This window comes from Aythya ferina, assembly GCF_964211825.1.
Source record: "Aythya ferina genome assembly, chromosome: 6".
Classification (NCBI taxonomy): Eukaryota; Metazoa; Chordata; class Aves; order Anseriformes; family Anatidae; genus Aythya; species Aythya ferina.
Window position 1 is genome coordinate 3,524,558 of NC_140303.1, and position 24,678 is coordinate 3,549,235.

A 24,678-nucleotide genomic window follows, 5' to 3' on the forward strand; every position below is an offset into this window, starting at 1 on the left:
ATATAACAGTGTGCTTACTGCTTTATGCTTCTTTTGCAAGGACTCAGTGGTTGGCACCCAGGCTGCAGAACAGTTGGGTTTATTTCTGCCTGAAAGCACCCAAGCCCCTGAAAGCAAGACCTGATTTACAACCCTCAACATACTTTATGTAGATACATCTTTAATTCCTTCCCAGTGATGTTGTGCCACTTGCCTGGACATGTGAAGCAGGCACAGGGCTCAGAGAGGGTGAGGATGGGTCCCTGACGCAGCAGTCACTGCACACCCCGAGCCCCTGCCCCTCTCAGCACCCCCAAGCTAAGCCCCAAGCTCCGCTTGTCATCAGGCTCAGCTGCCACTAGCATCAGCAGGCATGCTCCCAAAGCCAGCCTGAATGGCACTGAACAGACATCTGTTACATACCAGCAGTGCGTGATTCTGCAAATAGTGACACAAGTGTGACATGAGTGAGCCATGCCTCAAAAGCTGGGACAAAGCGAGTGACTTAGAGTTATGCTGCAGAGAATTAAGCAACAGCCACGCGTGCCAAGCAGACATCACACTTTCTACATTTGTACACAGTCACAAGAATGGAAGCTACTTACAGAGAGCATAAAAAAAAAATAAGGAAATGTATCTGCAGAAAATTTGTGTTAACCACTGTAAACCACTTTTCTTTGGACAAAAATCAGCTCAGAAGTCAAAGCCCATTCAGTGGGTCCTTTAAAACAGCTTACGATTTGCAACAACTGTGTGATTTAGCAGTTGCTCATTTAAAACTTTAATATCACAAACACTTACACACACATTTAGTCTCCATGGTCATGCAGTTCATCTGTTAATATTCTTTCCAGCATAAAAGAGGTGTGCCTGGGCATTTGTTCAACCATCTCCCCAAATCCTTTTTAAGCACCACTGTTCTGGCTTTTGAAGACGTCCACAGCTAATACCCATATTGTCAGTGTGCTTTTACATAAGTAAATGTGTTTAAAAAAAAATTAAGGAAAAGCCTTTTTCTTATTCTAAAAGAATTATCTCCCTCTTTTATTCCTTCTTGTTATTTTTATTTATTCCTTTAAGCAGGGGCACGATGAACGAATGCTCCCTGACACACTGCTCTACAGTACACAAAGTTAAAAGGCCACAGGACTTGCTAACTCCTTGGAAAAAGAGAGGAAACGCAGACAAGGAAGTGCCCTGCCAGAGAGCTGGGCAGCAGTAGGTGACCCGCATGGGCCAGTAAGCCAGGGTCACAGCCTTCTCTCAGGTGGGACTGCTCCAAACCCAGAGTATTTTGAAGAAGTCAATTTTAAAGGTCCATTTTTCACAAATGATACTGTATTTTTGCCAGTTAGTAATCAAAGGAAAATCAAAATGCTGTAAAGATGCTATTTTGCTATAATTTTTAATGTCTGTCTCTTAGCGGAAGATTAAAAAGGACAATAATTAAAAAATCGTATCATTTTCTGAAAATTACAGAATTCAGATGCTTTGCCTGCCAGCTTTCAATTTCAAAGCTCTTCATGAAATTTCCAGTCTTAACACTAAAGTAAAGCTTTATGCCATGAAGGGCAGACATATTTTATATCTGTTTAATTATAATAATGAAGACTTTGCTAATGCATTTAAAAGAACTGCAGCATAATCAATGCTGTATCTTGTTTCACCCAAGAGAATTTGTCTGTCTTAATTAAGTCTCCTCTCTCAGATGCAGAACATAGTGACTCTTCTATGTCAAGTACCTTACATAATGGCACAACAGCTCTACTTTTTGCATACGGCACACGCTGCTTTTTGGTGCAGTTTCTAGCACTCCCATCACACTTCTTAAAGCAGAAATACAGAAAACAGAGAAAACAGTTTGGACAGTGTCTTTGTATACGCTGAATGGTATGCAGCACATGCTTCAGTCCTCTGTTTTACCAAGGACACCAAGAGTAAAGTATGAATGCCCTAATATTATCTGCAGTCTGAATCATAAATCGCCTTACTTCACACAGACTTACCGGGTGATAATGAAAGCAGTGTCTAACAGTGTTTGAAGTTCATGAAAATCCTACTCCTATTTATACCGTGTTTTCTAGCCAAGATATATTTGGAACCAGAAGGAAGCATGGAACACTGTAGTAGCACCAGATCATTTACAGCTAGATTGAAAAAAAAAAAAATCTATTAGAACTATCACAGCCAATAAACTCCATAGCTCATTATTTCAGTGGTTTTTGTCTCTGCTGTTCTCCAGTTTTGAATCAATATTGAAGCTTATGGAAAATGTTTTCATCTTCCTGCTTATATATGAACAAAATGACTTAAAGTTGTTTGTGTTGTGTGTGTTTTTTTTTCCTGACAATATTTTCAGCTAGGATCATTATCAATGGAGAGAAGAAAAACAATCAACTTTCTCCATGCAGTTAAGAAGAAAACATTTTTCACTAGGTGTTGCAGAACACAATGCATTTCTAATTAATTTTCCACAACCAGCTTATTTCTGCCAAGGAGTTTCTCACCCACCAGGTATATTTAGGCATGTTGGATACTCTGCAGTTGCTGAATATTTGCCCCTTGGTCAAAGCGCACCGCTGTGCCTCAGCAAATTGAAATGGCATTATCACCCTCATGAAAAATTAATACTTCATCCAGCAACCATTTGCCATTTCAATATGCCAGCATCCTAAAACACAAACACTAGTGCAAGTGCTCCAAATCAAGTGTGGTTGCTCAGCCAGCACTGTGCACAAACACACACAAAGACCAGTTTGTGGTGCTTTTGCATTAAAATGCTGGCAGAACACAACCTCAGCCATCAGTTCCTTCCTATGCCCTGATACAAAATTTTATCCTATCAATAACCACATACACCAAAGTAAACTCAAACTCAACACGGAAAAGGGAATGAAACAATGAAAACCGCACTATCCAGAAATTAGCTGCTATATTCAATGGCAAAGGATAAATTAGGAAGGGGTCTAAGCATATCTTTTGATTTTGGGTTCAATATGGATCTCTCAAGTGGCAGAAGGAAGGAAGCTAAGCCTGTGAAGAACTGAAGAACAGAGCATTTTCAGAGGGTTACCTGAGCTGGGCTCAGTAAAATACATTTGAGCATTTTGATTAATTCTGTGAGCTACCCACAGTTGTGCAGGAATTGCAGGGCAGAGCAGCAATGAACACTGCCAACACCATTATACTGAACCACAAAATCACCCCACTGTTTTCAGAGATTGTGCTTTTTTCTTTTTTTTTTTTTTTTTTAACCAATCCTACATGTTCCATGAATCACAGCTTCACAGTAGGATTACATCAGCATGTAGAGAAAATAAGTCAGTTGTCTTAGTAAAACCAGGCTTTTCTTTGCAAGTGCAGAAACAATACCACTCACTAGTTGTGAACACTTTTTGAACTAAACTGCTCAAGATATCTTCAGTAAAAAAGTACACACATCTGAAGATGAGCTTTTTCATATTTGACCATAAACAGGAATTGAGGGAAGGTAAGAGAAATGGACTTTAAACCTCTTAACCTAAACCGTACATTTGACCGTAAGTTTCATAACAATTAAGCAGGGCAGAAAATGATTCACTTTACCTAACACCAAGTGTTGGTTTCATGCCTAAAATGTTTCAGCCTAATAGGTTTTTGTTGCTTTTTTTCTTTTTTTTTCTCTTCTTTTTTGAATGTCCTTGTTCGTGCAGTACCAGAAGAGACACACAGAAGTGCCCTGTTACTTCTGCAGTTTCCTCTCTGTGTGCTTCACAGAAGTGATGGCACAAAGTTTATTCCATAGTTTTGTGCAGAGCTGGTACAATGGAAAAGCAAAATCACTCCCAAGCAGTTTGTATACAAAGCTTCACTAAGAGAGTGACACGTTGCCCATAATTTGAACAGAATTTTCAGAAACAGAAAATGTCTATGAGATGCTGGTGTTTATGCTAAGAATGGGACTAAAAGGCCTGGAAAATCTTTTCACTTGTTTTCCTATGTAAGCCTGTGGAGTTTCTTGACCAAAGAGACAGACAACATTTGGCAAATAAATATATTTTAAATACACATCCTGGACATGTTTATACTCCATTTGCGAATAACAGAGAATCAAGAACAAAGCCACATTCAGTCCTGTGACTTGTCACAACCACATGGGTAGGAGGAGCATACGTGTGCAGCCGTGTGAGCACACACCACAGGCCAACACACACCTAAGAAGGAGCCTCAGAGCAACTTCATCACCTTCTCAAGTGCATTTTATAACAAAACAAAACAAAAGCCAATGAACCAAACCAAAAACCACCTCGGTACATCCTGGGCTGTTCCAAAGCAAGTACTCTCCTCCACCCAAATGTCTCCTTAAAGCCCAGAGAGCAGTCACATCTCCCAGGGATGAGCAGGTGGCATCCAGAAGAGGAAAGAGAAACAGAACAAGAGGAAGAACTCCAGCTGAGAGAAACTGGGAATATCAGCACGAAACTTCTCTCCTTATAATTACCTTGGTAGAATAACAGCAGAATTAGAGAAAAGGAGCAACCAGAAGCCCCTTCCAGCATAGGTTGCTACTGTTTGGATTAATCAGATAGAGCTGTTCTTGAAACCAATACATGAATTGACATTAGTTCAGTCTGCATGTATAATTTCAATTAATTCATTTTTCACACCAAATGATATCAGATTTTAATTAAAATCTTTTAACTGGAAATTAAAATGTCAGTGGTGATGCACAGTTGGTACTGAACAGATTTATTTTGTCCCTAACATTAATAAAAGAGCAAAAGTTTCAAGCAATACTTTGGTCAGCCCGCATCAGGGACCAACCGCCATCAAATCAAGTCCTGGGGTTGTATTTTCTCTCTAAACATACATTTTGCTGCCAGTTACTTGCTTGCAGGATTAAGGACTACCCAGATAAACTGTTATTCTACTAGCAGAGGGATGTAAAAGAGAATAGCTCCTAGATGTTGTATATTAGCACCATGTGTGCCTAATGCACGCCTTAAGACACAAACAGCTTTCTCACTCATCAGCCAAAAGACTGCCACTTAGCAAAACCCAAGCCTTCAACTCCTTGGTTTTTGACATGCTCAGCTGGATCTCTAGATGCCTGTGACTGCAACATTTTTCCCACCATGTCTCACTAGGATCCTGAAATGGCTGAAATACAAGGAGGTCCCTCAGGCTGCTGCAATCAGAGCTCAGGGAGCGAAGGGTACTGCGCCATTAGCCAGCAGCCGCCCGCTTTCCTCTCCCTGCCCTTGCCTCTGCGCTCTCCTCCCACAGCAACTGCCTCCAGCTCCACAGAGGACTACTCTCCCAAGGGGAAGCCCATGTCATTCTGCAATAAATCCAGAAAAAGCAGAAGTGGCCACGCCTAAGCACACGTGCTACCTGACATTGCCATCTCCCTGTGTGCCTGTGTCATGAGAGGTTTCCAGGACCGTCCCGTCCCTACAGGGGTTCACTTGCCCCAAACTAGCCCCTGGCTTTGGTCTGAACTTCTAGATCCATGCGTGGTTTGGCCAAGCCCCTAGCACACCCAGTCGGGCCCTGCCTACGCTGGTGGCCGTTTGTGGAGACACCTCTTCTGACTCCACAAATGAAGCCCATTCTGTGGCTTAACTTTGTTCTTGGGCTACAAATTAAATGAGAGTGACAATAAAACATCACATATTACTACGTACACTTACTGTGAATGGGGATGTGAATGTGCAAATGAGAACTAGGCCATGAGTTGCAGAGAATAAGTCAAACAAAAAAGAAACGACTGATACATGAAGGAATTATAAACACAAAGGAAAAGTCATTAAATCCATGCAAAAGTGGACAAGCTAAAGAGCTTTTGATACCTGGCTCACGCTAACTTTCCCTCCTCTTTAAACATGACCTGAAAAAATAAACTTCCCTTCTCCGTTAAGCACGCTTACTTCCTGACAAACATTACTGCCAATTGCACTCTGAAAGTCGATAAAAGGAGAGCAGTTTAATCACTAGAGCTAGTTTGGGGTTTTTGATGAGGTTCTGATGCTCAAGCTGCTAATAGTTTGAGCCCAATTTTCTGGCAATTTTTCTCCTACTCTCTCAGCAACTGCATTTATTGCCTTTTCCATTCCTGAGGTATCTAACATCACTGTACCTGCCAGGTGCTGGGGACAGAAAATGACTTCTCTGCAGCATTAAAAAGGCTGAAAAAATAAAATGAATATTACTAATGGGCAGCTCCAGTGCTGCTGTTCCTCCAGGATACGGCAATTCCACAGAGCTGAATTACATTACATATTTGCACATGGCAATTTGCTCTGCACAGGAAATATTCCTCCTCCCTGAGTCTTGCTGTTAAAACAGATCGGCTGGGGGGGAAAAAAAAAAAAAAAAAAAGATAGGGGGTTGGAATGGGAAAAAATTACCAGCCTGGGGAGAGACCAAGCACATCCCCACGGAGCACTCAGCGCAGGACTGCAGAAAAGCACACGCAGCTTCTGTCCTGGAGAGCCAGGGATAACCTGAGCAGCCCCCAGCCATCCCCCAGGGCAGAGTCCCTGCCATGCCACCAGGTCACCAGCGATGGCTCTGCCCAGAAACGATGTGGACAACCCCACACCTTCTGGGGGTGGATGTTTCCCCACAATGCTGCTGGTCCTTCGCAGCCCGGCTGCCAGAGCTATTTAATAAAGCACAAGTAGACTTAAGGCTTGAAATTTCACAGGGATGTTTAGACTGAGAGCTCACACAGTGACATACTTCTGGCTTTGAACAAGACTGTTAAAACCTATCTTGGGTCGTTTACACATCCTCTCTTCTAGTGTGAGACCTGCCATCTGCCTACCGCCGTTTGCCAGTTCCGCTGCCGTGCTGCCAGCCACGGTGCCGGCGCCGCTCCGCTGCCACCAGACAGACAAACCCCCCTGGGTGCTTCCTGCCGCAGGCTGCTGAGCAGGAGTGGGATCTCCGCCAGAGCCAAGTCCCAGACCTCTCCCTCAGCAGCCCTGGTGGGATAAATTCAGCACCTGCAGGGAAGGATGACATTCAGAAAGGCCTGTGTTGTTCTCAGAGGTGCTGCCACAATGGTTTTATACCCATGTGGGGCTCTCAGCAGACTTTCCAACTAAGTAAGCCCCCTGGGTTTGTCCATACTAACCATGCCCCAAAGGAGCAGGTGAGGGGCCAAGGGCCCAATGTGAATTTCTCCCAGCTGAGCTGTGAGAACAACGCATGGAGCAGCAGCAGCTGAGGGTCAGATGGGATGCTAACAGAGCTGGCACATAGCAAGTTAATGTCTGCTGCTCCTTCCTCACCTGCCCGGACACAAACATGCACCACAGACTGTTTAAAAACAGGTAATTTGAATTAAATAGTAGTCTTAACACCTTCCAGGAACAATATTGCAAACAGAACCAAGCATTGAGATGCATTTTATTCAAAGCCCTGCAAGTGAACACCTGGCCCTGCTGTAACACCACTGCTCTTGCCTTGCCTTAGTTATTCTGTTCCCATCGTGGGGTGCTATTTATCTCATTCCCTGCGCAACATAAAAGCCATTTCTCCAGTCAAACTCTACATTATAGATGGTTCTTCTCTTCTTTATCATAAGCCCACTAATAGATGATTTCACACCAAGACGAAGCGTGCAGCTGAGCCACAAGAAAGGCGGTAGAGAACCAGCCCTGCTCAGGCCCAGCGCCTCTCCCAGTATTTCCCACTGGCCGTACATTGCCACCACCGCACTGCCCCGGCTATTTCCATCCACTGGAGAGACAGAGAGGCAGCAAATTGATGTACCGACGTGATGTATGCTCCCCTCCAGAAGCTCAGTGCCTCTGAATATGAACATGTTAAAGCCATGTTTTTGATAAGCATGACAAATCACGTAAAGTCATTACAATTTTATTAGAGGAAACATTTTCAAATGCATTGATTAAATTAGGAATAATGACTTGGACCTAAAGATATAAACCTCTAATTTCATCATCACTAATGACCTCCTGAAATAGCAGGGAGGAAGTCAGCTTCTTAAGGGTCGAGACAAAGAGCACACAGCACACACCAGCAGCCCCCCCATCGGCCTCACGGCAATGAGCAAAACCCATCACGGAGACACAGACCGCAGAGAGCCAAATCACAATCCATACGTTAAATTACTTCAGCTGTGTTTTTAACCACTGTTTGAAATGAATGACTGAGCTTACAGACTCCAGCAAATATTGAAACACCTTCTTTAAGCAAACAGCAGCTTATAGAAAACATCAGCTGTTATTCTCTACCTATTCACAACGAAGCGTGCTGAAAATTGAATGTATTCAACCTGTTATTGTCTCCTCGATACAAATGGTGCACACCTTCCAATTTAGAAGGGGCATGAACACATCTCACATACCAAGCTGCTAACTCCATAAGAAGAATCCCAAACAAGAAAGAGTAAAATGAACATACGCTGTGTTTGTCAAAGTACAGAAAGTAATCTGGGGGAAAAGCAAATTGTTCTTCCCTCAACTCAAAAATTGTTACCATCTTCACTGTTTTCTGAAACATCAGTTAAATGAAAGAGATTGCTAATGGAACAATTCCTTTAACAAAGGTTGTGCTTTTAAATTAGATATTAGTAGGGAAGACCACAGTGACAAACAGTACAACACTGTGGAGAAACAGAATTATCTGAGTGCTTTCTCCCACCTTCTTTCTTTGCAGCGGATCGCAGATTTATGTACTTCTCCTTCTCACAAGGACTACACCACAAGACAACGCGTGATTCATTCATTTGTTCATTAAACTTCACCAGCGTAGCTCATCTGTCAGGTAAATGGGAAACACATCCAGACAACACACTGCTGTGCATTAACCCTTTTCCTGCCTGCCTCACTATGACAGAGCTCAAACACAAGAAAAAGGCCTTACCTCAAACAGGGAAGATGCAGGTTAACCCATTCAAGACCCAAAACCCTTCAAGACCCAAAACCCATGCAACCCGATGGAGCCTTCTTCAGAGTACCCTGCATGGTGAAAAACAAAGTTTCAGAGCTTCAGCTCTGAAGCTCCACGACACAGAAGTAGTCAGGGGCTTGCTGGCTACGCACACCTTCCTGCAAGCCAGGAGCTGGGAGGATGCTCTTCTGCACATCTCCGTAACCTCCAGGAGCACAAAACAAATGAACAAATAAAATCTCACACATATTCAAGAACAGGAGAGAATGATTCACCTTGCACATCCTACGCAAATTTGGTCCAAAAGTCCAAACAACTAATTACTTGACCACTACTATCAGATGTTGGTTTTTTTTTTTCCTTAAAATGTAATTCCAGCTTCACAGTGCAAGTTTGGTTGCTTTTTCTTCCCTTTCCTTTCAGTTAGGAATAACCAATCTATTATTAGTCTATATCTATCATTACATTTGTGGTGTGTGCAAACATTGATGGGTGTGTGCTACGTGAATCTCTGTTCTGTTGTAACAACCAGGAACCACATCTTATAAATATACTGCATGCACACATAAAATATTAAACAAAAAGAAAACACTGGCTACACACATATATATTAAATATCTGAGAGTAAAGAGAAAATAATACACGTTAGCACAGCTGCAGAACATTATGATAATTGAGTCTGACCTCCACCTCTCAAGCCACCGAATTTCAGCCTTTTTCCATATTTGTTGTGTTCTTTATCTTTTTTCATTGTAAATAGTCTTCATTTCCAAGCTCTTCCCATCTATTTTTTCCCTTGAACTCACCTCTGAGAGACTTAATGAGGACAGAAAATTGAATGGTGAGTACATTTTGCACCTTATTTGAAAGCATGTTTCTCACAAGTCTGCCTTGTAGGCAAGTTCTTCTCTTTTCTATAAAAATATTTGAAAAAAACAGCATGTAAGAGACAAACAGCAGCCCAGGACTTGGGCACAGGCTGGTGCCATTCAGCTTCCATGGGAAGATTTACTCCAGCTCTAGCCTGGTACAAGGTGCACTGCTGTAACGCAACTACAGCTGCCATGGCCAGGAATCAGGACCAATCGGTTATCCCTCTGTGGAGCCCAGCAGGACTCCTGCTGTCTAACAGGCACTTCTAATCACAGTGAGCAGTCACGCAGCAAACGGCCTGATAGCAATCAGCAGATCAGCACTGGAAAGGCCAGCACTCAAATCTGAACCTGCACGGCCACCTACACTACTCCCCTGCAACTTTCATGGTACACATTGGTTGGGTTGTTTACATATGGCCAACGAGTAAAACTCACCTACCAAAAAAACACCCTGCAAGTCAGCAGTGCCAGCATGTGAACATCCTCTTTATATTTTGTAAGTCATGCTGGTGTTGAACAGCCACATGTAAATCGCCTCCTTAAGTGCCTGAGGTCTCAAAGGAATGCAGGAGAGTGATCTACAGGGAGGGAGTGTTTAAAGGAGCCCGTGGCTCCTAAAAAATGAGCAGCAACTCATTTAAAGTTAACTGTGAAACCTTTGGTTGATTCTGATGTACGAATCCATCACGTGGCCACTCTATGCAGACAGGGGAGGGGGAAGCAAGGCAGGAATTTCACGCACCAGATTTCAGCCTGGGGCGAACCCCTGCTGCTGCTGCGTGCTAACCTGCTGGTCGTGGTCTTGGCACAAAAGCCAGCACACCCCCAGAGGTCCTTACTGTGAGCACACACCTGCACACAGCATCGGGAGGATCCCCTGCCAAACCCCTTAATATGGCAGAACACAAAGTAAAGGTTAGCTCAGATGAGCATTTGGGACACCAAGGCTGCATCTCCACAGCTGCCAGTTCTCTGGTGGCAGCCAGATGGGTTTGAGCACCAGTTGGAGAGGTTTGGCTTTGCTCAGGTCATAAGCCTTCAGTGCTGCACATAACTGGCTCGTGCTGAAGTGTGCCTCCCCTGGTGAAGTACTGTGCTTTATCTTGTTCTGCTTTTATTAATAACAAAAAAAAATGTTGTTGTGGTTTAACCCGCCGGCAGGTAAACACCACACAGCCGTTCACTCACCCTCCCCTCTCCATCTCTGGGATGGGGGAGAGAAACGGGAAAGTGAAGCCCGTGAGTTGAGATAAAGACAGTTTATTAAGACAGGAAAATAACAATAATAAGAAGAATAATAACAATAATGATGATAATAGTACTACTACTAATAATGTGTACGAAACAAGTGATGCACAATGCAACTGATCACCACCCGCTGACCAATGCCCAGCCTAACACCGAGCAGCCAGCCCTCCCCCCCCAGCCAGCCACCCCTATCTATTGTTCAGTAGGACCCCAGATGGGATGGAATACCCCTTTGGCCAGTTTAGGTCACCTGTCCTGGGTCTGTCCCCTCCCAGCTCCTGCTGCACCCCCAGCCTGCCTGTTGGCAGGACAGAGCAAGAAGCTGAGGTGTCCTTGGCTTGGTGTAAGCACTGCTCTGCAACAGCCAAAACATCAGCATGTTATCAGCACTCTTCTCATCCTAAGCCAAAACACAGCACCCTACCAGCTACTAGGAGGAAAATTAACTCTGTCCTAACTGAAACCAGGACAAAACCAGAACAATTAATGTTCAAAACCAAATCTTCATCCCATGGTGGGCCGCTATTTGCATGTGGGTTTTCTTTCTTGTCTCCTAGATCTATCCAGTTGAAAATTAATTCAAAGGCCTGCCCTCAGAAACATAACACTAACCACAGAGGGACAAGACATCAGCACACAAGAAATAAACCACCTTTGGCAGAACAAAAGGGTGCAAGCTGGGGTGCAAGCTTGGGAACGTGCAGCTACAGGAGTAGGAGGAAACAAAAACAACTAGTTATCTGAAGGAAAAAAAAAAAAAAAAGCACACTTAAAACTTCCCTTTTTATTGCTTACTGCCATAATTAGTGGCTAGTAAATACTTGCCTGGTGGCAGCATCTATGTGTTGCAACAGGGAATTGGAAACACCGTGTTAGCACTGTATGAATAAAAAGAGGCAACAGTTGGCCTAAAGGCTTTACTGTTAATATTGCATTATTTCCCATTTCATCAGTTACATTACTCACATACAAGAACTGTCCAGCTAAACACAAACGACTCAGAGCAGTAACAGCAAGTAACAGAGCTTGAGATAAAGCCTACAAATAACAGTGGCTTTCTCATCCCTGTCACTGAATGCATTAAGTTTTAAGAAACAGAAAACAAAGGTTTAACAAGGAAACTGTGATCCTTAACCTATAGCTGATTGTCCGTGAAGTGGCTTTAATCTCTGCACGCAGCAGATACGTCCTAGCCTGGAGCTTGGCCTCTCCAGCAAGCCAAGTGCCCGTGGCCGGTGCCTCAGGAGGACAAGAAGCTTTCACCTGGTATCAATGCCCCTGAGAGACCGGCGGCAAGTTCCAGATCCCAGGCCGAGGGGTGCAGTTTTACAGTGATGGGGTGGCAATCATGGGAGGACCAGGGGAATGCAAGGACGCCCAGTTTCCCTTCAGGCACCAGGCAGTTTCACCAGGCGGTGACACCAGCCGCAGCAAGAAGAAGGCAGCACCCGGCCCACAGGACTGCAGCTTCGGGAAACACGGGCATCGCTCCCACCCATCTGCCGTGAGCACACAGGGCCTTCCAGGAGCAGAAGGAGGAGCAGAAGCCTGGCTCCATCGCAGTGCATGCTCGGGTAGCAGCTGCTGCCACACCTCCTGGGGGCTGCTCCCAGCTGCACGCTCTGTGATGCCCTTGGTCTGGGTCTGCTTGCAGGGATATTTGCCAAGGGGAAGGCAGCTGGCAAAAGCCAGTAAATCCTTCAGCTCAAACTAGCAGAGATCTGGCTGGGCCCCCGCCAGCCCTGACGGTGGGTCAGATAAAGAGCTCTGCACTCCAGGTAGCTCATAAAAAGAGATTAAAGCAACACAGCCAGTTTGCCCGCTCAGGCAGAGCAATTTCTCCTCCAGATTAATTTCTGCCTTCCTCCACTCACTGGAGGAGACTGAAAATTGGCCCCGAGTGGGAGGCATCTGGGTGCCTCGTTGTGAGGCAAGGGAGAGCCGCAGCCAGAACAGAGCAGAGCAGAGCTGGGGAGTCCCCGCATCTCCCTCCTGTGCTCATCCTCCCAGAGAGGAGCCACCCAACGGGGTGAGCGTGCTCCCTTCTGCAGCCCTTACCGGTGCTATCAGACACGGATCCATAGGCTGCAATGAAAATGTAAGTGAGGGGCTTTAAAAACAAAAACATTTAGTTGAACAATCACTTCAATGGTGCTCAGAGTCCATCCAGTGTGACTGTGGAGGTCCCGCAGACTGGAAGATTTTCCCTGCTCCTTGCAAACATGGCTTTGACTGACAAGGGAGCATGAGACAAGCGTTAGCAATATGCCTCGTTAAACTTTGTCAATAATGCAACAAGAAACCCAGGATAAGCAGCTGAGATGTGAGAACAGCAGGCGAAGAACAGCTATGACATACCCAAGCTCCAGGGATGGGCATCTGTCTTGTCAGCATTCCCATCTTCCACCGCAAGGCTCATTATCCCTTAAATTTCTCCATCAAAAGACATAAGAAAGAAAAAAGAAGGGACAGAGCAACTGCCTATAAGCTATGCAACTACTGATTGCATGTGAAGTCTGTATGGGCTATGTTTTTTTCCCTAAAATTTGCAGAGCACCACTCAGAGCACCATCAATGAAAAGGCAACCTTGCTAAAGGAGCCCACCGTCCAAGCCTCGCCCGTATTTGCACAAGCACTTTGAGCCACAATTTGAAGAGATGGAGCCGTGCAAAGGAACACCCCTCCCCCCCATCCACATGCCTAACATTTGTGTTGCCCTTCACAGCAGGTAACTAATTAAAGCAGGACAGAAACACCAACACCCACTTAACCCACTACTTAGTGGATCAAGATGTTGTGGGTGTTAATTGACTTTTCTAGGGAAATGCACTGCAATAATGAAGAAGCTTTACACGACTTTCTTCAAAAGCTTCCATTTTGTTCTTCTAAGCTGAAAACCTGGTAGGTTGCTACTACTAATGCACTGGAAACATTTGCTGTACAGTGCCTCGAAACCCTTACTCTGTTTAGCAGAGTATGAGGTTTCTGTTACTGCACCAGCAATCTCAAGAGAAAAGCAAGATACAGAATCTGCAGTCCCTTCTCAACAGCATTTCCCCTGTAACTACTGCCTCCTATACTCTGCGTGGTGCCTCAGTGTATGTATACCTAACTTTGCATTTACCATAAATTCTTTACAAACCATAATTCTGAACTCTGTTTCCTGTAGACAAACTTTCATCTTTCAATCTGATTGTCTTCTACTGTGTGACAGTTAAGTATAACATCTGAGCCCCGAGGTCAGATGATTAACATTTATTTCAAGATTGTGTCTAACAGAAAGCAGCAGCTCACAGCAGGAGCCCATGTGAACACTTAAAACAACAACAGAGGAGCCTTTCTTAATTGCCAAGTGGCCACTCAAGGTTTTTAAGTCTGCTTAGCATGTTGCCATTGGTCTGCAACTTGAAGTGAAGACAGTTTGCTAATGAACAGCCTTTTATAGAAATAACTTCTGGTGAACTGCACAGGTGTGACAATACATTTGGGTTCATCTGACAACAACAACAAACTGTTTTACACTACCTTTTGCCGAGCACCGTTGTCTTCTGCCATGCGCTTCTCCTTCAGCTGCCCCTTCTGTGAAGAGCTACAGTATTATTATTACACTTACTATCCTTAATATGCTTCAGATCACAGAAAGCTAGCCACAGCAAGTCCTGAACAATGCATCTTCCAGCACTCAAATCTTCAAGAGCCAAAAGCAGATACTTTACCCTAAGCTGTCTCTGCCCCACGTTTATCTGGAAGTGCTGCAGTGCTCCCACAGGCCACAAAATATCCAGGGTACAGGAAGATTGCTTTAATTAGCAGGTGACACTGAGATCACTTCACAAATGGGGAAGTCTTCCTCTCTCATTTTTTGTTTCACAGCTTGTCCCCAACTATCTAATTATACATATTCACACCTCCACACAGAATTTAACGGGAGTAGAAACAGACTGTTCATCTGCAGGCAACAGATCATTCTCTAAAATGCACGAAGTTAAGTAATATGTCACTAGGAAAAGGAATTCCAGGTGACTTTAGATCATTTAACTTGTCTGCACAATCTTCACATATACCTTGAAACAGACGGCTCCTTTCTATTAAAAAAAAAAAAATACAGATACTTTTAAGAGTTTGCAGTTTAAAATGTATAGAGAAAATGCTGTCCCTAAGGTGGTGCGGATCTTCATAGTTCTGCTGATTTCAACAGATCAGCATATCATAAAAAAACTTTTAAGCAGAAAAAAAAAATAGTTAAAAACTTTTTTTTTTTTTTCCGAAGTTTGACTGTTTTGGGGAGAATAACTTCTTGCACTTAACCCTCCTAAGACTTCCTAGTTTCTGATTTTCAGTTAAAAGAATAGGATGCTTCAACAGCAACAGCAAGCCCACGGCAGTCAAAATTCTGACGAATTATTTGCTTCACTCCTAGCAAAATAAGATATACCATTTCTCTTCTAGCAACTAATTCCTGTTAGATGACTTAACAATATTTTTAAACCTCTGTAAGAACTTTTTCATCTAGAAACATCTAAGGGAATAAATATCTCAACCAGCTATGAATTCTTTTCTTGACCATCTGCTACAAAGCAAATTCCTACCAATTAGAGAAATCTGAAGTTTGCTCTTCAAATGCTCTTCTCGGCTGTTGTACCTCTGAACAGTGCCGAGGGAAAAGGAGAACCATGAAGATGATCAAGCAAAACAGGAAGTGCTTTCCTCACCACAAACTACTTTCTGACACAGGCTGCTCGAGAAGAAAAAGCTACAAAGTAGAGGAATGAGCAAAATTCATTAGAAGGATTTCACTGGAAAAAAGAGGAAAACCAAGGAGCCAACATCAAACGAGCATGCTGAGTCAAGCTCCACCCCACACTGGGCAAAAGGAAGCCTCAGTACCTCCACCTTGTCCTGGGGAGGGCCACCACAGCCTGGTGAGAAGGGTCACCCCAGCACACAGCTTAGAGACCTAGGTCCAGGCCACCTGCACGTGGGCCAAGAGGAGAACACACACCTGACATCTCCTCTTACCACCTGAACATTGAGGCTCTGGGTGCTGAGGCATAAACTTTGCAAGTAATGGTTTGTTGGGATGTTTTTTTGGCAATAGATCCAACTTCCCTCAGAAACCCTTCTCAGAAGAGCAAGTTTACTGCAAACAGAGAAACAACTATTTACTGCTACTTTTATGTTACTTAAGAGACTCCAACCCAAAATGCGCGTCCAGTGCCTTTAGTTTATACAAAAAGGTCAACTGCTGTTCTGTAAACATAGCCTACCTCCAGGCCTAAAGTCATGAAGGGAGCTGGAACATGCATCTCCTAATGGCAAATCCCTTCGTACTCTCACAAACAGGAAATGAAACAAAAGCCCACAGATAAATTGTATTTCAGTCACTGGTCAAAACACTGGATGCTTCTTCCCAGAACCTCTGACCTCTACTCAATATCTCATGGAAAATAAAGATTGGAGGGACTTCTGTTTGGAATGGTGTTTTCCTCTGCTATAGTATCTGCACCCTGCCAAACCTTTACAGGAGCCAGGGGAGAGCAAAGCGTGGTTCCCTGGGCAAAGGACAAAAGCACCTCCTGACATGTTCATGTCCTGCTACTTTAAACCCCTATAGCAGACAACCATGGTAGCAAATGTATTAGTGCTTTCTCTTTCCAAGCAGCCTAATTTTTTGGAATTATTCTACCTTATTCTTGGTGATATTTACATGGCAAGATGTCATCATAGTATCCTTACACTAAAATATCTGTTCATGGGATCATTTTCAACTTGTTCAGTGCACCCCTAATCCTGCGGCATGTTCTCCCTCCATGTTTATTTTTCCAGGAATTGACAACAACCTAGTATTTTCTCTGTGCCAGAAACATCTCCCTGTGTTCTATTAATGCTGCAGGTTCCTTTTTGTTCACAGCAAGTGCCCTCCAGGATGCATCTGTAGAAGGGAGGGAGAAAAACTTTTCCTTATGCTAATGGTGCTAGCATCCACTCCTAATGTCATCCATTGCTCAGGACTACACTTCACAGAATCATCTCTCTTGCTCTTTTATTCCCTCTCACCGCTGCTGACTCTGAAACACATTCACCTACTTAAATTCTGTTGGAGTTCAAGTTGGGAGGTGCAAAAACATTTTTAATTCCCAAGGAAAGGAAGATATACCAAAGATTGCTCTCATTTTTCCGAAGCACAAGTGCACACAGCTTCCCTTGGTTAGAACATCATTAAGACTTCTTTCCAAGAGTTTCATCACCTGCAGATAGATTATTTTCAGAGAAATGTACTCCGTGCAAAACCTGGCATGGAGGTGTTGATTAGCTAAAGGCCACTCATTTTGCATGGCCTTTTTTTCCCAGCTTGGATATGTAGGAGCTTCCTGGGTGGTTGATGGATGCATAAGATTAGTTTGCGTAAAACGAGCCGAATGTTTGCTACAAAAGATGGAAAATGGTCACGAGCACAAGCTGCTTATAGGCAGGCAAATGTTGAGCTGGGAGCACAGAGAATGGGCAGTGGGCACGTGCTGCTGGTGCCTGCCAGGTTGGGGTCTCAGGCACCTGCCAGCAGCACCGAGGCCTGGGCTGCAACCTCCTGGGCAGCTTCGTGCAGAGAAGAAGGAAAATGTATTGGCGTTGGACTGCTTCTGAAACAGGAAAAAAAAAAAAAAAAAAAAAGCCTGTTCTCCCATGCTCATGCACACGAACTTTTGACAGGAGATTAATCTCTCGACCCCATCCATTTAGAAATAGGAAGGAACAAAAACCATGTTTCAGTTAACAAGAAACACCATGGTACAGACCACAAATACTTGCCTAACTTTCCTGCTGAAGAACTTACATTTGGCATACTAAGTATTTCATAGAATACTAAAGCTTTAGGGAGAGAAAAAAAAAAAAAAAAAAAAAAAAACAGAAATTACTATTCATGTTTTGTTTGTTTTCAACAAACCAGGAAGAAGAGCTAGAGACCCATCTCAGCTCCATTTTCACATTTGGAAAGCCAGAGCCACACACATTAGTTCACCTTTTATGTTCACATTAAAACCAGTATCTGCAGCTCAGAGCCTTAGGAAGTCTGGCATTCTATTCACGGAGCCAAATGTTCATGTTTCCATGCCTGAACCCCCCTTTCTAAGTGATTTACTAAAGTTGTACAAAAAGTTTGAATATGTTTTAAAAAATGCTTCAGTTAAGATTAGAATTTGACTTCAGACCCCACTCACACACCAAAGACTGCAGGACAATTCAAAATTTGTCTATCATCTCACCAATACATCAAAATGATTGTACTGGCATAAGTCATTCCTCCTAGTTCATACGCCTTCTCTCAGGTAGCATGGTGATTGATGCTTGAGTAAAAAATTACTTCCAAATTTCATTTTAGGTTAGGTATCTGATTTTCAACATATGCAAAAGAAAAAAAAAAAAAAGGATTCTTGTTGTAACATGAAACTGACATTTCTGAAATGCTCAAGGACCAGTTTCTAATTTCTGGTAGAGGAAAGGCTGCCAACATTTCTTTGCTTCTTTCAGCATTCCTAATTTTTCCCTGTCATCGTTTTGAAATAGTGGGAGTCATCCCTCACAGCACAGCAGCCCCCAAGCTTCTTTGATACCCACACTGATCACTACACAACAGAAGCCATAAGAACTGTCTCCCTCTGTCAGGTCGAAAGCAGAGCATTGATATCTTAAAATATGTTAAGCATCTAAGTGACTCTGAAAATTGAACTTATCCCAGAAATCCTCTGAAAATAAATGGCTACTTTGCTTTGTGTTCACAGCCAGCAGCAGCCACCCTCCCCTAAAACATGCATCTAACAACCACGTCTGTTTCTCCACAAAGCCACCCCCACACAATCTCACCTATTAGTGCCTTACAGAGGAGTGTATCAAAGGAATTCTGACATGTTTGGCTAAAAGGGCTCCAGAAGGCAAAAAGGGGGCTGCTATGAAGCTTTCCTTGACAGCACCTCCCCTGTTAACATTACCGAGGCTCCGGTTGGCAGCCCTCTCCCAAGCGCAACCCGCAAGGCTAGCTGTGGCTTGAGAGGCAGACAGTAGCTGACATCTGCAGTCCCAGCCAGCCACTGAGGCTAAGCATGCAGCCTCTACTAGGGAGCTGCTGAAAGGAAACAAATGCCTCTGTCAGCTGAGGGCAACCATTTAAAATGAGTTCACTTTTCATAGCAATGCGCTCTATAGTGCCACTCAGTAAACAAAAGTGTGCTGTTAAATAGCTAACACTGAGCAATTCTGCATTGACAGGTATCTCATTCTTTCTTCCAGCCTGAAGAAAAAAAAGACTTAAAAAAAAAAAAAAACCAACATCGAGGTGAATAAGCTGGAACACAGCTGAGTGGACGGAGCACTGTTCTGTGCCAGTCACTCTCTGCAACCACAGCAAAAGCAGCATTACGGAAAGCTAAGATTGGACCTTAAGTGTTTAAAGATGACTCGCAGATAACATGCTTGATTATCACAAAAATTTCCATCAGTACTGAGGTGAAACTCCAACCTTACTGAAACCAGAGGAAACTTCACTGTGGATTTCAGCAAGTCCAAGACGCTCAGGACCCATGAGGCAGAAGTGATGGCGCTACTTTACCTCAGACACGCCGCCTTCAGCAGGTGAAATCTCATGATCTGTTTCTATTCAAAAAAAAACAACCTGATTTTATTTAGTAAATATCACCAAGTCTTTATTACCATGGGCACAAATGAGGTTCCTGTGCTCTGCCAATCCCACCACCACAAAAACAACACAAAAATGCAGAATAAATGGCAGCGTTACCTTAAAGGCCCACTAGGCCGCCGGATGCCAGAGCAATACTAACTGAACTATCCTCTACTCACGGCAAGTAAGTGCCCACAGAAGGGAGGGCCACACCTCACGCTGCCGTATTTTGGATGTTTCAGTACTACAGTGGCACATCTTCCAAAATGTATTGGAGTAAAACCACCATGTTCTAGTAAAAGCGCTGCAGGGGCGGCGGCACTGAGGAGGCCGCTGGCTGAAGAGGCACCACAGAACAAGCTCGCGTATTCCTTCCTGAGCCACAACAACCCGGCTGCTGCACTGACGGGCAAGGGAAACCCTCAGCGGAGCACGGGGATCAATGTAATCTGTCTTTTTGGTTTACTCAACTGGAAAACAATAAGGGGAATCAGTTCATCTCCCATGGAGATTAAGGGAAATTGCAGCCTCCAAAAGCATTTGAGTTGGATTAAGAGTAGTTGAACGAAGCTTACTGATTAAAAGTTGCATCAGGCATTGAGGTGTTTAAAAGGAGATTAAGAGGACATGCTTTTCAGTTGGGAGAACTGAAATAATTAAACATTGCTTGCCTCATTGCATGGTACAGCACAGACAGGCCTGGAATATCAGGATAAAAATGGAGACTATACAAGAACTAACCTGTATGAAACAGGAGAAAGTTCCTTTCTGCTTAACACAAAGTAGCTTTTCTTTTTTTTTTATGAAAAAACAGATTAACAGATCTGCAAACAAACCTAAAATTGCTGTGGAAGGAGACAGCAATGGTAGAGGACAGAGCTGGACACTCAAGGGCTGAAGTGAAAGGAGAACAAGCTATGGGTTAAAATCCACAAGAATCTCCCTGTTACTAAAAAAAATTAATCCAAGGTGAGTGGGCAGTGCTGTGGAGGTCCCTCCCATAACTCCTTCTGGGGCTGTCACCTGGAAATGCCTGATACCTCCCTTGGGCTCAGAAGCACAGAAAATACCAGGGAGCTGGAAGCCTGCAATTTGGTGTGCAGAAAAATGTCAACATTTATGGGATCTCCATTAATTTGTCCCACCAAAAAAAATAAAAATAAAAATAAAAATAGAAGGGGGTCTTTCCTACACCCCAAAGCAAAAGCACATCCCCAAAAGATCTATCCCACAAGCACAGTCAAGCGACAACTTTAATTCAGCACAGCAGCAGATTAGCTGCCAAGTCTGCTGCAGTATTGTAATCACTCTGTTAATCACAAATCCCCACAACATCCAAGCTACAAAACTTTTGTTTGTTTGTTTTTAAAGAAGCTTTAGAAATAAAGGTTTTTGCCAGTTGTCTACATGGTATTTTAGTACTACTGATGAGTCTGGTATGATAACTCCTGCACTCATTAGTTCAGTCTATGTTCCAAACCCAAACCTGCTCTATAAGCCTTGCTTCCTGTATATTTTAGGAGCTGTGTTTATCAAGAGAATGCTGGAAGAATAATTTTTAACTTGTGTTCATTAAAACACCTAACAAGAAAACTGCTGATTAGAGCAGTGAATGGTAACTTGTTACGGCTGATGAAGACAGGCAGAGCTCACTCACAAATACAATAAATGCTATTTCAGCTACTCTGGCCCTAATTCAGAGAACCAGAATGACATTCATTCACCAGGAAAAGCGATAGGATTTGTACGGTCTGTAAGTGTGTAAATATTGTATTTATTCCATTGAAGGGCAAAGCGGTACAGAACATGATCCTCTTCTCACTGAGGTCAGGGCAGCTTTTGAGTCAAATGGAAGCAAATTAAACTGTGCTGTCTCTAAGCTGCTAGTCCAGTCAAGAGGACCCACTGTATTCAGACCTTTAGGACTAAAAACAAAGCAACCTGGATTGAAATTACAAGTGACACTCTACATCGTATAACAGCTTCATATCTCCTTAGAAAGGAGAGGTGTGAAACCACGCTTGGAAAGCACAGTAATTCGTATTCAGTTGGGCTTACACCTAGGCACCACTCTTATTGCTCTCAAAGAGGCAACATGAAAGTCATGCAGATTTCAACTATACTTATTTCTGGAAGTGTCAAAAATGGAAGGGAATAGCCTTTCTCCCACGTTTTTAATCAGCTCAGAAACAAAACACAGGAATATTTCCTCACGGTGTTTAATTGCTGAACAAACACTGACACTTCTGTCCTGAAGCAAATGATGCTACAGGGAACTACACAGTCTCCGAGGTGATGGAAGGCAATTATTACCACGCTGCTCCTTGGTGGCTGAGTGGAGCCCTGAGCTTCACACGTGGGCTCTGCCATACGAATGCCCCAGGCACAGACAGACTGCAACCACCAGACACGGTGTCCAAACCATGCTGTTTTGTTGTTCCAGGTTTTGTTTGTTTGTAATTATGCATGCTGATATACCTATTGTCATTACTTCCATTCAGACCACTACAGGCAGTAACTGGAACCAGTGAGCCCTAACCAGGGCTTTGATCTGCTATTCCTTTTATACAGAAGCATTTCTGTAGCAAAACCCGTCACAACCGCTATGGTGCAAACTGGCAGATGACAGCAGGGAGAGCTCTGAAGAACATTTATATGAATCTGAACTGCAACCAAGACAAAGACAGGTATTCTACCATGCTGAGTTTTATACATTGCCTTTCACCTATTAAATTAAGCAAGGGCAAGGCATTTTCCCATACTCATAGAAGTGGTATTAAATTATGCATTCAGAACTAATTATCTGATATGCTGTTTAAACCTTGTCATTATCCATGTCGAATAAGGAGAATGCAAAACGTAGCTCCTGGGCGAACAAGACAGACAGAGGGAGAGCCTGCAAGCCGTGCCTCTAGTGCAGGACTCCAACAGTGGAGTCGCCAGCTGCCCACCCACAGCACGGGACAGGGCATGTACAGTGTGTCCGCAGGTGTGGGCACCTGTCCTGCCACCCCCAGGCTCTCAGCACCCCACTGGACACCCACGACTCCTCTCCTCGTTCACTAAAGGCTGGTACAGCCACAGGGAGCTGTATCCAAGGGTGCAGGCAAGGAGAAAAGGGGTCAGCTCCTACCATGCATGCAGCTTTTTCTGCAGATCCACACCTGCAAAAAACATCACTGCTTTTGTTTCACATGGCAGTGCCAAGTCGGACTGGTCCTCCACATCCCGCTGATGTTTTTTTATATGGTCAAGGCCAGAAATCTTGAGAAAACAGTGATTCTTTTGTAACCTGGAAAAATTCGTCAAGAGAAACAGTGGCGAAATCAGGCTTCCTCTGTATTTAACAGCCAACAACTGGTGAGGACGAAATTAAAAGGAACACCAGAAAGCCTCCGCATCCAGGTGGGGATGAGGAAGGGTGGGGCACCCCCTTACAGAACTGGGGAATCCCCATTCCCAATTCCTGTCGCTGCCAGCTGCTCCCATCCCAAGCCTACCCCGGCCACCTCACTGCCAGTGCCACTCCCCCAAAAAGCACCAAGGCGCAGTTTCTCCTGCATAAGGGCAAGCTTGCACATCCCAACAGCCCGGCCCAGCTTCCTGGCCCCAGCTTTCTCCCAGCATGTCCACTCTGGGCAGCTTCTCCAGCCACAGCCACCACAAAGGCCCTGAGGGCTCTTGTGTCCCCGCTGGGGGCTTCTTCTAAAGGCTTCCTGGAGGCTCACCCAACAGGAACGGGGCCAGTGCCGCTTGCTGTGCTTACATGATTGCAAGGGATGCGTGCTGTGTTAAAAATGCAGGCAAGCGTTGGAATGAAAAAAATAAATGGTGTCCTTCAGGAGGGTGGAAATGAACTCCAGAACTCAGTTCATCCAAGATAATCTGACAGTGATTAATGACTGTCCAAAAGGACGTTGTACCTCCAAAAAGATGCCTTTTTAAGTCACAAAATGCTTGAAAATGTCTGCTTCATTGTCACAATGAATATGCATTTTATTAATAATCCGACTGAACAGTGGGATGCCAGAATTGTTTGTTCTATCATGGTTTATGTTGTGGGTCCAAATGGCTACAGGCAACACAATTATAGATGGACTACATGAAAACAGGCACCTCATAGAGGTAAAACTAGATAAGTTGCATTAATCACTGACAAAGCATCCTGCTGCTAAGCGCTGCACATTCATCTTTTCCTAAGCTTTTCACTTTGCAGCTTATTATAAACAGAGATTGGCTCCAGAACCTCCATAAAGCCCCATACGCGTAGCTACATTTCTCAAATTGTTGTTCCACAAACGTGCCTCTGTATTTACATTACGTACATTACAAATGTTTTTAATTATTCTTCCTTCCCAATAAGTGAGCTCGCAATAATTCAGACAGTTACTGTCTATCTGCACAGCAGGCAGGTGCTACTGTGCTAAGAAGAAGAGGGAGCCACATTTAACTTCTAGTGCAAAAAGCTCTCCAGCCAGGCGGCCCGAGAGCTTCCTGCTGCTCCCAGCCCCTCACAGCAGGGAGCCCACCTGGGGAGCACAGTGCTGAAGGATGGCTCCTTCCCCCCATCCCTGCAGGATTACAGAAGTACCGACAGAGGTACCGACTAGAGGCCTTTTTACAGCTGTAAATTTGGCCAGACTGCACGAGCTGTACGATTCAGTGTATTGGAAAGCAGCATTTTTTAAGGCTGGTAGGATCCTTCGCTTATATTAAAATGTTAGCTATCCTATGGATACACTGCAATTATCTTATGACTCACCTTCCAGTGGTGGTGTGAATTTTGAACAATTACATATTTTAAATAGGTAAGAAGATAAGAAACCTTTGCTTTTTTTTTTTTTTTTTTTTTTTTTTTTTTTTTTTTAATGGAGCACTTGTCTCAACAAAGGTTTGGGATATTTCTTATTATCTTTCCTTGCCTCCCCATCGCATGGTTTGTACCACCCTCTTCCTTAGATCTTGCACACATTAGGAGATACTCACCAGCTAGCACTTAATTC

General features: G+C 43.8%; 1 protein-coding gene across 8 annotated transcripts in view; it reads right to left on the minus strand.

Moving 5' to 3' along the window:
- Positions 1-24,678, minus strand: part of PLCL1 (phospholipase C like 1 (inactive)) — a 187,204-nt gene that overhangs the window by 53,309 nt on the left and 109,217 nt on the right. Inside the window, exon 1 of one of the 8 annotated variants that reach the window (XM_084523512.1) lies at positions 14,530-14,700. The exons of 6 other annotated variants lie outside the window; for them this stretch is intronic. In XM_084523512.1, coding sequence (XP_084379638.1) covers positions 14,530-14,559 — 30 coding nt within the window. In that variant the 5' untranslated portion in view covers positions 14,560-14,700. Of the gene's footprint in view, positions 1-13,361; positions 13,419-14,529; positions 14,701-24,678 lie in introns of those variants that run through there. One more of the 8 variants, XM_084523510.1, reaches the window with a different exon arrangement.